At 38.3% G+C, this 16,258-nt stretch overlaps 2 protein-coding genes across 2 annotated transcripts in view; one reads left to right on the forward strand and one right to left on the reverse strand.

The window, feature by feature from the left end:
* The first annotated feature begins 1,439 nt into the window (after positions 1–1,439).
* Positions 1,440–16,258, forward strand: part of LOC131951271 (neuropeptide S receptor) — a 50,088-nt gene continuing 35,269 nt past the window's right edge. Inside the window, exon 1 of the mRNA XM_059313627.1 lies at positions 1,440–1,527. The gene's annotated coding sequence lies outside the window, so the exon portion shown is untranslated. The remainder of the gene's footprint in view (positions 1,528–16,258) is intronic.
* LOC131951259 (uncharacterized) lies at positions 8,347–9,279 on the reverse strand. The gene has a single exon (XM_059313614.1). It carries the CDS (start codon positions 9,277–9,279, stop codon positions 8,347–8,349), a length of 933 nt encoding a protein of 310 aa, XP_059169597.1.

Here is a 16,258-nt window from a genome sequence, read left to right on the forward strand (position 1 = left end):
ACAAACAGGCGCATACTTATACATTAGTATACACACAGACAGGCGCATACACACAATCATATATATATATATGTATATATATATATATATATATATATATATATATATATATATATATATATATATATATATATATATACATACACATACAACAAGCCCCCCCCCCCCCAACACACACACATACAAACACACATATTTCTTCATCTCTGTCATTACCGACAGTTCCCACAACCCTTTCCTACACACAATCCCTATTCCGTGAGCTAAACTTTAAAAACATCAAACATCATTATCTCACCTTCCTACTAGAAATACATTTTATCAAATTATTAAAATAAATGTGTAAGATAAGACCTTATTCATTAATTACACCACTCTTTATATGCCAGATTTCAACCATTTCTCTGCCATGGAAACAAAGCATTTCCTGCCGGAGAGCTCCCTCTGTTTAGTATTGGCTTCCTATCATCTGTTCTAGCAGACGATATAATGCCGTCAGGATGGGTACCAGGATCCTGACGACATTCGATTGATTGGGAAATTGTCGCCCTGCTATAGCCAACACGTTGTAACGTCCAGTTGCTAGATGGTTATAATAGGGGTTGTAGACACATTATGTCTTTACTTGATACTTATCATTGTTGTAGAAAAACTCATATGTTTATATGATACATATCATAGTTTTATACAACCCATATGTTTACTTGTAACTTGTCATAAATGTGGAAAAACCCATACATTTACCTGATACCTATCATCAATGCTTAAAACCCATATATTTACTTGATACTTGTTATTTGGTGCAAACAAGTCCACATCTTTACTAAACACGTATCACTGTAATAGACCCCCTCCCCACCCCCTGCAAATCTTAACTGGATACTTATCAGGGGTAAACGAACCCCATTTTCATTACAAGACATCTTATCTTTACCTTATAAATAGACAAACATTTTATTCAGCTAGATGTAGTTCGATTTAGCTTGAAAGTTGTTTGACAAAAAGTGAATTATATGCTGCTCCACAAACACAGCCCGGTATCAATTTAAGCTGAGTGGACTCAGCGAAGTCATATGGTTTAGAGCTAATGATTCACTCAACTACACTGTATCAACGTACACCGAAAGCAACGTTTATTTGACTCGAGTTCTTACAGGACACTGGGTCAAAGGCTGCAGTTTATTAACATTTTTATTTTCAATTCTAAATAAACATACACAAACTCGTCATTTTTATTTTAAAAATTCAACTTCTATAATCTAATATGAAAAAAAAAATCTGTTGTTCAAAACGTGAAGGTAGATAAAAAACCCGAGAAGGCAAACACGTGATTGTAAATTAGCTCGCGATCTGAGCGCGCGGCTCACGCGCCCGTTTAGCACGCGCCAGCAGGACATGCCCTTTTTGTAACTCGTTCGGGGACTCACAAGCCCAGAGTTACCGTTCCTACTTGTGTCAGTTGAAATACCTCCGTTGGTTAAGTGGGACTTTTTTCAGTATGCCGCTAGCAGTAGATTCTAACTTGTGGTAAGCGCTTTTACTTTTTATTACAACTTAATTGGACATTGTGGCTAGCAGTAGATTCTAACTTTTGGTTAGCGCTCTTACTTTTTATTACAACTTAATTGGACTATGTGGCTAGCAGTAGATTCTAACTTTTGGTAAGCACTCTCACCTTTTATTACAACTTAATCGGACTATGTGGCATGTTTAGCTAAGTGGCTGCTGTGATTAAATTATTTTAATTAAACTTCTTACTGACTATAAACACATTGAGCACTTAGCGTATAGCTAGATTTTAAACTTAGGTGATGGCCATAAACAAATTTATTACAAAGTTTAGAGCTAGATTTTAAACATTAATCCTCTGAGCACTTAGCGTATAGCTAGATTTTAAACTTAGGTGATGACATAAACAGTTTTATTACAAAGTTTAGAGCTAGATTTTAAACATTAATCCTCTTACTGACCATAAACAAATTTGATTACATAGCGTATAGCTAGATTTTAAACTTAAACTTTACCGACCATAAACAGATTTATTACACAGTTTAGAGATAGATTTTAAACATTTTCTTACTTACTATGAACACATTGAGTACTTAGCGTATAGCTAGATTTAATGCCTGAATTTTCTTACTGACGAAAAACACATTTATTTTTTAGCCTATGACTAGATTTCAGGCTTAGATTACAAAAATGCTTTACCTAGCAACCTAGGTAATGTGATAAGAAAATAACAAGTTGGTGTCAGACAATAAGGATAGTTACTCAAAAGAAGTTGCGGTACACATAGGGTTTAGCTTTAGATTTGTGTCTTACATTACCGTATCAATTCTACACAGTTGTTTTTTTCTACTATCTTCGTTCACTTTGAAGACCGAGAGCTCAATACATGTGCTTTTTTTTTGGAGCGTGGTCGAGTCGGCAAGGCTCATGGTTGCTAAACCGAAAAGTCTCGATTTCGAACCCTCGGGCAGATGAGGCTCGTTAGCTGGGGACAGCCGTTCTTCTAGGAGAGACAACTCCAAAATCAAACAACTGCTGCCTTGTAGTTTTTTCTTGGTTGGACAAAGGCAGGCTGAAATCGGAGTCAATAACCAGTTGACACGTTTACTTAATTGTGTAGTAGGCGTGGTCGAGTCGGCAAAGCTCTAATTTTAAAAAAAGTCTCGAGTTCAAACCATCTGGCAGATAAAGCTCGATCCCTTCCAACACTAAAAATTAAGAACGAAGAAGAAAGAAAAAGTTGGAGTTCATGCATCAAAAATGTTGCGTGATATTTTGTCACAAAAATCAAGACTCCATCGGTAAACACGCTAAACAATGTCACACACTTGGACCACAAGTTGATATTATTTGTTTTTAAAAATATATTAAACCTGTCCATAGTTTTCGTTTCTAGGCGCACCCCCCCCCCCCCCCCCCGCCCTCCCTCTCGAGAAGCACATTTTCATATTTCGTTTACCCAAGGCGATGACGTCATTCATTGACGATTCCTCTTAATCGCACTACAAGCACCGTGAAGGTCCTAAATGGCATCTGGTACAAATAGTTCTGAGTCGATTGTTTTTGTTTAAAGATTCAAGGTCTTAGACTAGAAATAGAGATTCGAGGTCTTAGACTAGAAATAGAGATTCGAGGTCTTAGACTAGATATAAAGAGACAAGGTCTCAGACTAGATATAAAGATTCAAGGTCTCAGACTAGATATATAGATTCAAGGTCTCAGACTAGATATAAAGATTCAAGGTCTCAGACTAGATATAAAAATTCGAGGTCTTAGACTAGATATAAAGATTCAAGGTCTCAGACTAGAAATAAAGATTCAAGGTCTCAGACTAGATATAAAGATTCAAGGTCTCAGACTAGATATAAAGAGACAAGGTCTCAGACTAGATATAAAGATTCAAGGTCTCAGACTAGATATAAAGAGACAAGGTCTCAGACTAGTTATAAAGATTCAAGGTCTCAGACTAGATATAAAGATTCAATGTCTCAGACTAGATATAAAAATTCGAGGTCTCAGACTAGATATAAAGATTCAAGGTCTCAGGCTAGATATAAAGATTCAAGGTCTCAGACTAGATATAAAAATTCGAGGTCTTAGACTAGATATAAAGTTTCGAGGTCTTAGACTAGAAATAGAGATTCGAGGTCTCAGACTAGATATAAAGATTCGAGGTCTTAGACTAGAAATAAAGATTCGAGGTCTTAGACTAGAAATAAAGATTCGAGGTCTTAGACTAGAAATAGAGATTCGAGGTCTCAGACTGAAAACTAAACTTACGAAACGTTTGACAAAACTTGCAACAACAACTTAGACAAAAGCTGAAAAAAAAGTGTAGTCAAAAACTGCAGCTGTTGTTTGCCATTCCGAAATATTACACAGACAGCTATTCACCTTTTTCAACTCTAGCTGCAGCTATAGTTTACCCTCATAACTGGCGTACACAGTGTGTTCGGGCCAACATTGTAAGCTACCTGCATGTCAGGTAATGATATAATGATTTGTGCATCACAGCTGATCTATGTCATTGTTTACATTTTTATATGGTTTATCTAGGCGGGCCACACGTTTCAAATGTATACTGTTTTGCCTAGGTTTCTTTCTAGAAGTGTGAGAGCTATTTTTTAAAAGAAGTAGTTGTGATTCATGATTTGTATTCTCGTATATAATCCGACTGATATAATTTGGTTATCTGAAGAGCAGTGTTTCTTCCAGACTTTTTTCTCCGGTGGGGGGCACTTGAAATTTTCGGGGGGAGGGGGGGGGGGGCGGTAGACTTACTTCGGGGGGGGGGGGGGGGGGGGGCGGACACTGTTAAAAGTATATATTTTCTATATAAATTATATAAATTTCATTTCGTTCGGGGGGGGGGGGGGGCGGTAATGTAATGGCGCACACTGCAGACATAAACTTGTTCAACATAACGGTTGGGACATTCAAATTGTTAAACATAACGGTTAAGACATTAGTTTTTTTTTTAACATAACGGTTCAGACATAACCTTGTGTAACATAACGGTTCAGACATAACCTTGTTTAACATAACGGTGGAACATAACATTGTACAACATAACGGTGGAACATAACATTATACAACATAACGGTGGAACATAACATTGTTTAACATAACGGTGGAACATAATATTGTTTAACATAATGGTGGAACATAACCTTGTTTAACATAACGGTGCAGACATAACATTGTACAACATAACGTCAGACATAACCTTGTTGAACATTAACCACCGGTTTCTGTTGTTAAAAATAACCGGCATTTCTCACAGCTCATTAGCATAATATCGACCTCAAACATTTGCTCGGCCTTTTAACTAGTCGTAAACTTTTTAACTGTCAAGGGAAGCTACTCCACGCTAAGGGGGATAATACCGGGGTAAAATGTAAAAAGATGGAACTGTGAGTGATGGGGAACAAATAGCATACACATGTGTTCGCGTGTAGGTTTAAGCTTTGTTTTGTTTGTGTTGTTTTATGCTGCTGGAGTTGTATGCAAGGACCATTTGGTAAAAAAGTAGCCATTTTAATAAAAAAAATTGTTAGTAGTTGGTTAATATCTACTTGATTAATGTGGCAAGCTGCAGTTTTTATATACACATGCAGTGGGTAACAGCCGTGATGAAATTGAAACGCCCATAGCTTTATATTACAAAATAGGCACCTTTGTCAAGATGTTGATGTCTAATTAGCTTTTATAATAAAAAAGAGACAGCATATCAGTTAGTGATATTTTCTAAAAATACTGTCCGTAACAAAAATTGAACTGAGCGGTCAATGAACTGACTAGATAATACGTTCCAAGCTACTGACTAGACAACAGGGGTTAATTAGCTGACTAGAAAACAGGGGTTGATTAGCTGGCTAGACAACAGGGGTTAATTAGCTGACTAGACAACAGGGGTTAATTAGCTGACTAGAAAACAGGGGTTAATTAGCTGACTAGACAACAGGGGTTAATTAGCTGACTAGAAAACAGGGGTTAATTAGCTGAATAGACAACAGGGGTTAATTAGCTAACTAGACAACAGGGGTCAATTAGCTGACTAGACAACAGGGGTTAATTAGCTGACTAGACAACAGGGGTTAATTATCTAACTAGACAACAGGGGTCAATCAGCTTACTAGACTACAGAGGTTAATTAGCTGACTAGACAGGGGTCAAGCTACTGACTAGACAACAGGGGTCGAGCTACTGACTAGGCAACAGGGGTCAATCTACTGACTAGACATCAGGGGTCAAACTACTGACTAGGCAACAGGGGTCAATCTACTGACTAGACATCAGGGGTCAAACTACTGACTAGACAACAGTGGTCAAGCTACTGACTAGACAACAGGGGTCAAGCTACTAACTAGACAACAGGGGTCAAGCTACTAACTAGACAACAGGGGTCAAGCTACTGACTAGACAACAGAGGTCAAGCTACTGACTAGACAACAGGGGTCAAGCTACTAACTAGACAACAGGGGTCAAGCTACTGACTGGACAACAGGGGTCAAGCTACTGACTAGACAACAGGGGTCAAGCTACTGACTAGACAACAGGGGTCAACCTACTGACTAGACCACAGGGGTCAAGCTACTGACTAGACCACAGGGGTCAAGCTACTGACTAGACCAAAAGGGTCAAGCTATTGACTGGACAACAAGGGTCAAGCTACTGACTAGACAACAGGGGTCAAGCTACTGACTAGACAACAGGGGTCAAGCTACTGACTGGACAAAAATTATCGATCAAAAAGACGCATGTGACATCACAGAACAAGAGACAGAAACTGATAGCCGGTCTTTTTTTTTTTTACAATAATTTCCCTTGGTGCCATTTTGAGACTAGTTCTCCCCAACTCCCACCCAACCCCACCCACTTAACCCACACTGTAACTGTACTGTAGTCTGTGCATAAATCGACCAACCAGCAACCACACGTTCATTTTTAAGTAGTACTCTTGTCAAACATTCCCTAACACTAGACACTAGAATTTATTGATAAAAAAATCCCTTCACAACATCAACTAGCCCACATTCACTAACACTAGTTTGTTGATAAATAAAACATCACCACACCAACTATACCTCATTCAGTAACACCACAGTTTGGTGATAAATAAAACATCACCACACCAACTATACCACATTCCCTAACACCACAATTTGGTAATAAATAAAACACCACACCAACTAGCCCACATTTACAAACACCACAGTTTGTTGATTAAAAAAAAAACGATCACAACACAAACTATCTTTTGTCAATCCTTCTCAACTAGAGCCGTACATTCAATGAACGTGCGATCCAGTTCACGGTGTAAAAGTGGACATTGTTACCGATCAAGGGCTATAATCCAAACGGCTACTATAGAAAAAGGCAGATAATTAAACATTAATCAACCTGATCGTGTGATTGTCGAGAAGAAACAATTCCTTCAACTTGAAATGTTCGAAACAAAACAAACTGAGTTGTTCAGACATTGTGCTGACTGTTTTTCAAATTTCTGTTTTAAGCTGAATTTAAACCGTAAACTAACACACTTGTCAAAAACCATGAATATTAATTAGTTTTCTTTTGTTTTAACCCTTGCACTATATAACACAAGGGAGGTAATGCACATTAGTTGTTTCCCTGCCCTCATTGTTTACCACACAACTGCTCTTAGAATGCTGGCTTTAATTAAAAACCCACCAAGCACTTTATCATCCTGTAACGATCAGGCCACCGTATTCGTCAAGCATGTTACTGAATTACCTCCCTCTTGTCTCATTCCTACCCCTCCCCCTAGACTCAGTAAATGATAATACGTCACAGTCATAAGCATAGGGAGAATTTAGTATGCGCTGATAGCATCGCATTGCTATTTTATATTGAGATGCTAATATTTTCTTTGATGTTGAATCTTGAGTATGTAATAGCCCAGTTATTTCATTTAGTGAATAGACTCTTTATGACAATACAATGATGTCAACATAATATATGTTTATATATATATATATATATATATATATATATATATATATAAACATATATATATGTGTGTGTATATATATATTATATATATATAATGCTATATACGTCTGTTATATGTGTGAATATCAATGTATGTGTCTGTGTGATTATGCCAAAAGGGAGATAACAGTTACCTTTAACGCGTCTCTCTAAAATGAACTTAATCCTTCCTGGCCTATATGTACGAGGACAAGAATCCCTACATTTGGCCAACTGAGGGTCGGAGGTTAATAGCCCTCCCTCATGATTATTATGGCAATTACCAACACGCTAAGCTTGTGTCTACTTTTTGTCCCGGCCTATTTTCCGGGGTAGAAAGACGGAAACATATTGTTGGGGGGGGGGGGGGGGGAGTGAGGACAGTTCATGGCATGTAGATCGTGCGTATGTGTGTGGCCTATAGAGGAGTATCTGTCTCAACAGTTTAGGTTTGTCTTTAGATGTGAGCATGTCACACTCGATCTTGTTTGCCTGTGTTTTCCGTTAGAAGTGAATCTGTCTTACCCTTTATCCGTATTTCTGCCTTACCTCGAAATGTCTGTATGCCGTGTCCTTGAAAGTTCCTTTACCTTGCAATTCCTGTCTGTTTTTGCATATATATATATATATATATATATATATATATATATATATATATATATATATATATATATATATGCATACATATAGATATAAAACTCTTAAACATGTTTTGCCGACCTTTAAACCAGCAATACAAAACATCTCTTCTATTCGTTCACGTTCTTCAGACTTGCTCGAAACGCGTTAGAACATTTTGGGACATTTAGGAAGCCAACAATTGGATACTGTCTACCCTCCCCATCACTGTAACGAGTTCGATTCAGTAAAAATAATGCATCTGTCAGTCAGATTATAGAAACTGCGATCGTTTTTCATCCGGCTAATGCAGTTACGTCCCTTTACATGTAAGTTATCGCTCAGCATTGTCTGCACGTCATACAGGGGCCTGTACTCTACCAATATGTGCAGGGGCCTGTACTCTATGTGCAGGGGCCTGTACTCTATGTGCAGGGGCCTGTACTCTATGTGCAGGGGCCTGTACTCTACCAACATGTGCAGGGGCCTGTACTCCACCAATATGTGCAGGGGCCTGTACTCTATGTGCAGGGGCCTGTACTCTATGTGCAGGGGCCTGTACTCTACCAACATGTGCAGGGGCCTGTTCTCTACCATTATGCGCAGGGGCCTGTACTCTATGTGCAGGGGCCTGTACTCTACCAACATGTGCAGGGGCCTGTTCTCTACCATTATGCGCAGGGGCCTGTACTCTATGTGCAGGGGCCTGTACTCTACCAACATGTGCAGGGGCCTGTACTCTATGTGCAGGGGCCTGTACTCTATGTGCAGGGGCCTGTACTCTACCAACATGTGCAGGGGCCTGTTCTCTACCATTATGCGCAGGGGCCTGTACTCTATGTGCAGGGGCCTGTACTCTATGTGCAGGGGCCTGTACTCTACCAACATGTGCAGGGGCCTGTACTCCACCAATATGTGCAGGGGCCTGTACTCTATGTGCAGGGGCCTGTACTCTATGTGCAGGGGCCTGTACTCTACCAACATGTGCAGGGGCCTGTTCTCTACCATTATGCGCAGGGGCCTGTACTCTATGTGCAGGGGCCTGTACTCTACCAACATGTGCAGGGGCCTGTTCTCTACCATTATGCGCAGGGGCCTGTACTCTATGTGCAGGGGCCTGTACTCTACCAACATGTGCAGGGGCCTGTTCTCTACCATTATGCGCAGGGGCCTGTACTCTACTAATATTTGCACGTCATACAGGCGCCTGTTCTCTACCAATATCTGCACGTCATACAAGGGTTAAAATTGACAGTAGACGGAATAATTCATGCAACAGACCGTCAATCCACAAACACGTTGATTATCATATTGCTTGATGGTCTTGACTTTAGTATGACAACTACTCCCACAAGTTGAAGAAAATGTTTGTCTGACGCGAGTTAATGTCAGCATATTTTTGGAAGCTGCGTCAATATTAATCACGCGGTATCTGTCATTGAAATGATCAGATAAGCTCATCACTCATTTCAATGGTCAGATAAAAGCATCACAGTGAAATGGTCAGTTAAAAGCATGACTGCGGTGTAGTTTAGGAGATATTGAGACCATAAAAAAAGGATTGTTAGAAAATATCAAAAGGAAGTTTTAATTGAAAGAGAACTATTTACGGCCTATTGGTTTAGTTTGGTTTTGCTTAAGTGTTTCATGATTGGACTATCTACAGTGCACATCTAATGTTGTTCAGATATCAGTGTCTCTCCAGACACCCATTGTCGTTTCTTCATAGAGCCCTGTTTATCCTTACAGCCCTGTTTCTCCATACAGCCCTGTTTATCCTTACAGCCCCGTTTCTCCTTACATCCCTGTTTCTCTACAATGTCTTGTTAATACAATGTTATTACAGCAACACTGTCAAGTCATTTTTTTATGTTTAAGTTACACAGGTAACAGCATAAACTAGAAGCTTACGTGTGGTACAGCTTTCAGTACTTACACACTTTCAGTACCCACACATCAGTACCCACACAACTTTCAGTACCCACACATCAGTACCCACACATCAGTACCCACACATCAGTACCCACACATCAGTACCCACACATCTTTCAGTACCCACACAACTTTCAGTACCCACACATCAGTACCCACACATCAGTACCCACACATCAGTACCCACACATCTTTCAGTACCCACACAGCTTTCAGTACCCACACATCAGTACCCACACAGCTTTCAGTACCCACACATCAGTACCCACACATCAGTACCCACACATCTTTCAGTACCCACACATCAGTACCCACACATCAGTACCCACACATCAGTACCCACACAACTTTCAGTACCCACACAGCTTTCAGTACCCACACAACTTTCAGTACCCACACAGCTTTCAGTACCCACACAACTTTCAGTACCCACACAGCTTTCAGTACCCACACATCAGTACCCACACATCAGTACCCACACATCAGTACCCACACAACTTTCAGTACCCACACATCAGTACCCACACAACTTTCAGTACCCACACATAAGTACCCACACATCTTTCAGTACCCACACAACTTTCAGTACCCACACAACTTTCAGTACCCACACAACTTTCAGTACCCACACATCAGTACCCACACAACTTTCAGTACCCACACAGCTCTCAGTACCCACACATCAGAACCCACACAACTTTCAGTACCCACACATAAGTACCCACACATAAGTACCCACACAACTTTCAGTACCCACACATCAGTACCCACACAACTTTTAGTACCCACACAACTTTCAGTACCCACACATCAGTACCCACACAACAGTACCCACACAACTTTCAGTACCCACACATCAGTACCCACACATCAGTACCCACACATCAGTACCCACACAACTTTCAGTACCCACACATCAGTACCCACACAACTTTCAGTACCCACACAACTTTCAGTACCCACACAACTTTCAGTACCCACACATCAGTACCCACACAACTTTCAGTACCCACACATCTCTCAGTACCCACACATCAGTACCCACACAACTTTCAGTACCCACACAACTTTCAGTACCCACACATCAGTACCCACACAACTTTCAGTACCCACACAACTTTCAATACCCACACAACTTTCAGTACCCACACATCAGTACCCACACAACTTTCAGTACCCACACATCAGTACCCACACAACTTTCAGTACCCACACATCAGTACCCACACAACTTTCAGTACCCACACATCAGTACCCACACAACTATCAGTACCCACACAACTTTCAGTACCCACACAACTTTCAGTACCCACACAACTTTCAGTACCCACACATCAGTACCCACACAACTTTCAGTACCCACACAACTTTCAGTACCCACACAACTTTTAGTACCCACACAACTTTTAGTACACACACAACTTTCAGTACCCACACATCAGTACCCACACAACTTTCAGTACCCACACAACTTTCAGTACCCACAAAACTTTCAGTACCCACACAACTTTCAGTACCCACAAAACTTTTAGTACCCACACAACTTTCAGTACCCACACATCAGTACCCACACAACTTTCAGTACCCACACATCAGTACCCACACAACTTTCAGTACCCACACAACTTTCAGTACCCACACAACTTTCAGTACCCACAAATCAGTACCCACACAACTTTCAGTACCCACACAACTTTCAGTACCCACAAAACTTTTAGTACCCACACAACTTTCAGTACCCACACAACTTTCAGTACCCACACATCAGTACCCACACAACTTTCAGTACCCACACAACTTTCAGTACCCACACAACTTTCAGTACCTACACAACTTTCAGTACCCACACAACTTTTAGTACCCACACACTTTCCATTAGTGTTGACTCTATGACATAAATCACAGACTTCAGAAAAAACTACTGTTATTATTCTTTACATTATTTATTTCTGAACTCTAAACCACTTCACGCATAGGCCGACTCTAGTATTCCAACGTGGTAACTAGATAAAGGTTAGTGTAAACACACTGCACTAAAGCATGAAAGATTAAAGAAACAATAACACCAGCTCTGACATAATCCCAACGTTTTCATCTCTCCACTTCATCAACAGTTAGCACATCGTCTACATCAACCAACGAACCGCTTGTTCTAGATTTGTAAAGATAAAACAAACTCATTCAACTTTGACCAACGTTCGACCAACTTAACGCTCGCATTAGGTGTAAAGCGAGAAAGCGTTGTAAGGCTAGAAAGTGTTGTAAATCGCGGCACTGTTGTAAAGCGATTAAGTGTTGCGAAACGCGGAAATGTAAAGAGATGAAGTTTTGCTAAGCGCGGAAGTGTTGTGAAGAAAATATTCCCTCTGGAGTTTTAGCAAGAGACAATGAAAGACTAGACCACGGGGGAAGGGGGCGGGGGGTTATTTAGCGGGGTACCGGATGTAATGACCACAAGTAATAGCCAATATGTGACGTAATCTGCAGTCTGAGCCGACGCTTACACAAACCCTAACCAAACGTAATCCGGCAGGTTACCGGCGCTAAGGCTAGTTAATAACACATTACTTTCTTCAAGGTCTTGTTTAGTAACAGTCGATTACATAGAAAGTGGTTGGTAATCGATGTCCGGTAGTGGGAATGGATTCTTTAACACCCAGTGGAGACAAAAAAACGGTCACAGTTTTTTTAACGCTTAAAGGAAAATAAAAAGAAAACTTTTGATGGAGGCAATTTTATTTTACTTTTTAAAATTCTATCTTTGTCTATAGTGCCATTTAATGCTATTTAATGTTGCTACAGTAGAGATCCTTGCATGTTAAGTCAATTTGAAGTCATGCTTAATTATTTTGCTTTTATATTGATACTGGAAGGTTATTGGTAAAAGTTAGGGGGGGGGCCGCAAGAGGGGACAATTGCCTGGAAGAAACTATGGGTGAGGTCCCCTTCTGCAGATATTTAGGTAATGTCGCTATGTACATTTAACTATACATGTGTGTTGTCGAATATAAAATTGGTCATGTCTTGTGTTTCTTATAAGTAGATTCAAGTTTTGTCATTGGTATATTAGGGTATAAAATAGGTCACTTTATACTCTCGATTGTGTTCTACTTGGAATAATATAACATGCCATTGTCAATTCGTGTTTTCTTTTATGTCTTTTGATTTGTATACCATATTTTATATACGTGTTGGGTTGATAAAAAAGTCTTTTATTAAAAATAATACATTTTATTTTTGATGAACCCATTTAAACAAAAAGTTTAGCTATTGATAAAAAAAAAACATTTTTGTTGACCATATATTTTATTAAATTCATTTTTTTTTACTATTGTTTATATCTCCCAGACCTTCTCTAGCTTAGAAATATAAAGAAATAATTTAATTGAAAATAATGGGCTAGGTCACCCGTCGTTTTACCCATATCCCAATTAATTTGAGCTAGTAAATACGATGAAAGGTTGCCATACACCCACATCCAGCGACTTGAACATTCTTGACTAATTTAGTCAACGAAATGGAAACTTCAATTTCTCTCCCTGCGTCATATTGATTGCTGTCTTAGATCGGTGTAACCTTTATTTTGTTAGTCTCCAGAAAAGTTCCTGTCTCCGCGTCGCATGGACCAATCGCGGCATGAGTTATTGATATCGTTCCTGGGAGAAAGCAATTTTCGTTTAAGAGAACTTTAGACAATTCGTTTACTCGAACTGGTATTTTTAGCGCAATTTCCATTCTGGAGAATTGCGTTTATTAACCCGTCATTTCTGGATGTATGAATGTATGAATGGATGGATGGATGGATGGATGGATGTGTGTCCGCAGCTTTAAGTCGTATCTCCTCCTCAACGAAGCAATATCGATGACTAGTTCCAAAGCAATTATGTTAAGCAAGTTACGAGGATGAACATAGGCTATAAAAATTCCGGGTTTCTTTCATGGATTTCCTGGAAAAGCCAAAAAACCTCGAAAAAAAACAGTTTTTGGCCCATATCTCGGCAACCAGACCACTTAGCGACTTGAAACATGTACCAATCGATTCCTGCCATAATTTAGAACAATATTGCCGAAGAAAGTTTTCAAAAATATCCTTTCGTTCGGTCACAAAAAATTTTTTGAATTAATTAAAATTTGGACCGAATTAGTAGGCATTTTTTCCAACCACACCACACGCGTCGTCACGTTCAATAGCTGCACCATCACGTTCTATGGCTTCGTCATCACGTTCAGTAGCTAGGCGCGCAATGGTTTTTAGTCATGTAACTCTATTGTAAATAAAACATGTAAAATACTGAATTTTTTTTTTAATAAAAAACGTTTTAATAACTAACCAATGGTTTTACTAACCCTGCTCTTGATTTACGCTACGACAGAGCTATTTTTAGATAACATAAGGAAATTGCGCTAAAATTGTCACTAGACTTTTTAATTAACTTGTTTTTAGAAGATTGTGGACAGTTTGCAGTGCTGAATTTTATCTTGTACATTTATAATACCAAAATAATCAATGCGTTGGCCATTTTGCGAAAAAGATACTATAGATAATATATATATATATATATATATATATATATATATATATATATATATATATATATATATATATATATATATATATATATTAAATAGCTGAAACTCCCCCTCCACCCACCCATATGCAACTCCCATTGATATTAGGCCTATAATTATAAGAAAATAATTTAATTAGATTACTGGAAATTCCACAAGTCTACTCTTATAGTCTTGCACATTTTTCGAGCATCAAATTTTACCAGAAGATAAATACGTATGTCTAGAAGGATTAGTACAGTAGTGATGTTAACAGAATTACGACGAAAAAAAAGAACTCATAGTTGGATCAACCATTAATACACTCATATCACAAATCGTATTTCGTAAACCGTATTCTTCAGAGACGTGGTTTGGTACTTTCATTTATTTTCACTCTAAGTGAAAATTAAAATAGCAAGAGCAATAATGTACATTACCCTTTACATTTTTATTCTATTGTCTTTTTAGAACTCTTTTTTCACCAAATAACACATTTTATTTAGCATAAAAGAAGTTGTCTATCAAAGATAAAAACAATAGCATATATATATATATATATATATATATATATATATATATATATATATATATATATATATATATATATATATATATATATATATATATATACATATACATATACAATAATTTCAATAATACACTAAATTCACCATAGAACATCGATTTGAATTCAAAACAGGCAATAAACATATATCTATAAAAATGAGCCAGATTTCCTTCTATATTTACACATAAAGTACTATATCACTTGGTCACTTATATACTTAGCTAGAATCTAGTTATTTTTACAGTGAAAAAATATTTGGATTTTTAAATCGTTATATACGTGGTCACTGTTTTTAAAATCCTCTACGACCTACTGACCTCGCTACTCTCCAACCCAGCTTAATGAATTGTAAAAACATTTCCTTTACAACAGCTGTGGCATGAGAAAACAGCAGAAATTATGCGCGGAAAGGATGAGTTTCTGTCTGTCACGTTTAACGCTATCTCCTCTAGGAACACGATCCATTGTTTAAAAATAAGTGAATAAAGTAAAAGAGGTTGCCAAAGGCAACGGGCGTTGGTGACCTGACCTCACACTTCTGTGTCCAAAATCTGGTTGAAATTGTTTCTCTCAAGAGTTCGGGAAAATCCTGACCTCGAGAAAAGTTTTTTAAAATAAACCGGGAGTGATCTCCCCTAAACTTTCTCGAATATTCTTATATAAAATAACAGGGGATGGGAACTCGGGCTATAGACATGATTTTTTATCCATTTTAAATACTTAAAGTTTTAAAAATTGAATAAAATCTCGTAGACAAATTAATTGCACACCAAGTGAACGCGAAATAAAAAAGCGCATAATAGTGCGCAATATTATTATTACTTTTAAAATTTACATTAGTTTTTTGAGAAATCGGAAGTAGCGTAAAGTACTACTTCCAGTCAACGGAAATGACTCAAAATTTAATAGAAGGTAGAGAATTAGATCTTTTACTTACGTATGAAATTTCATTTATCTATCTGAAATAGTACTCAAGTTATAGGCTTTTGAAAAATTCAAAGTAGGAAAAGTACCACTTCCGGTTATCGGAAATCGCTCAAAAGTTGATACGGATCTACGATTTTGATAAAATACTTATATATGAAA

Source organism: Physella acuta, unplaced genomic scaffold (genome assembly GCF_028476545.2).
Source record: "Physella acuta isolate Inbredline_101_S28 unplaced genomic scaffold, ASM2847654v3 ptg000805l, whole genome shotgun sequence".
Taxonomy (NCBI): Eukaryota; Metazoa; Mollusca; class Gastropoda; family Physidae; genus Physella; species Physella acuta.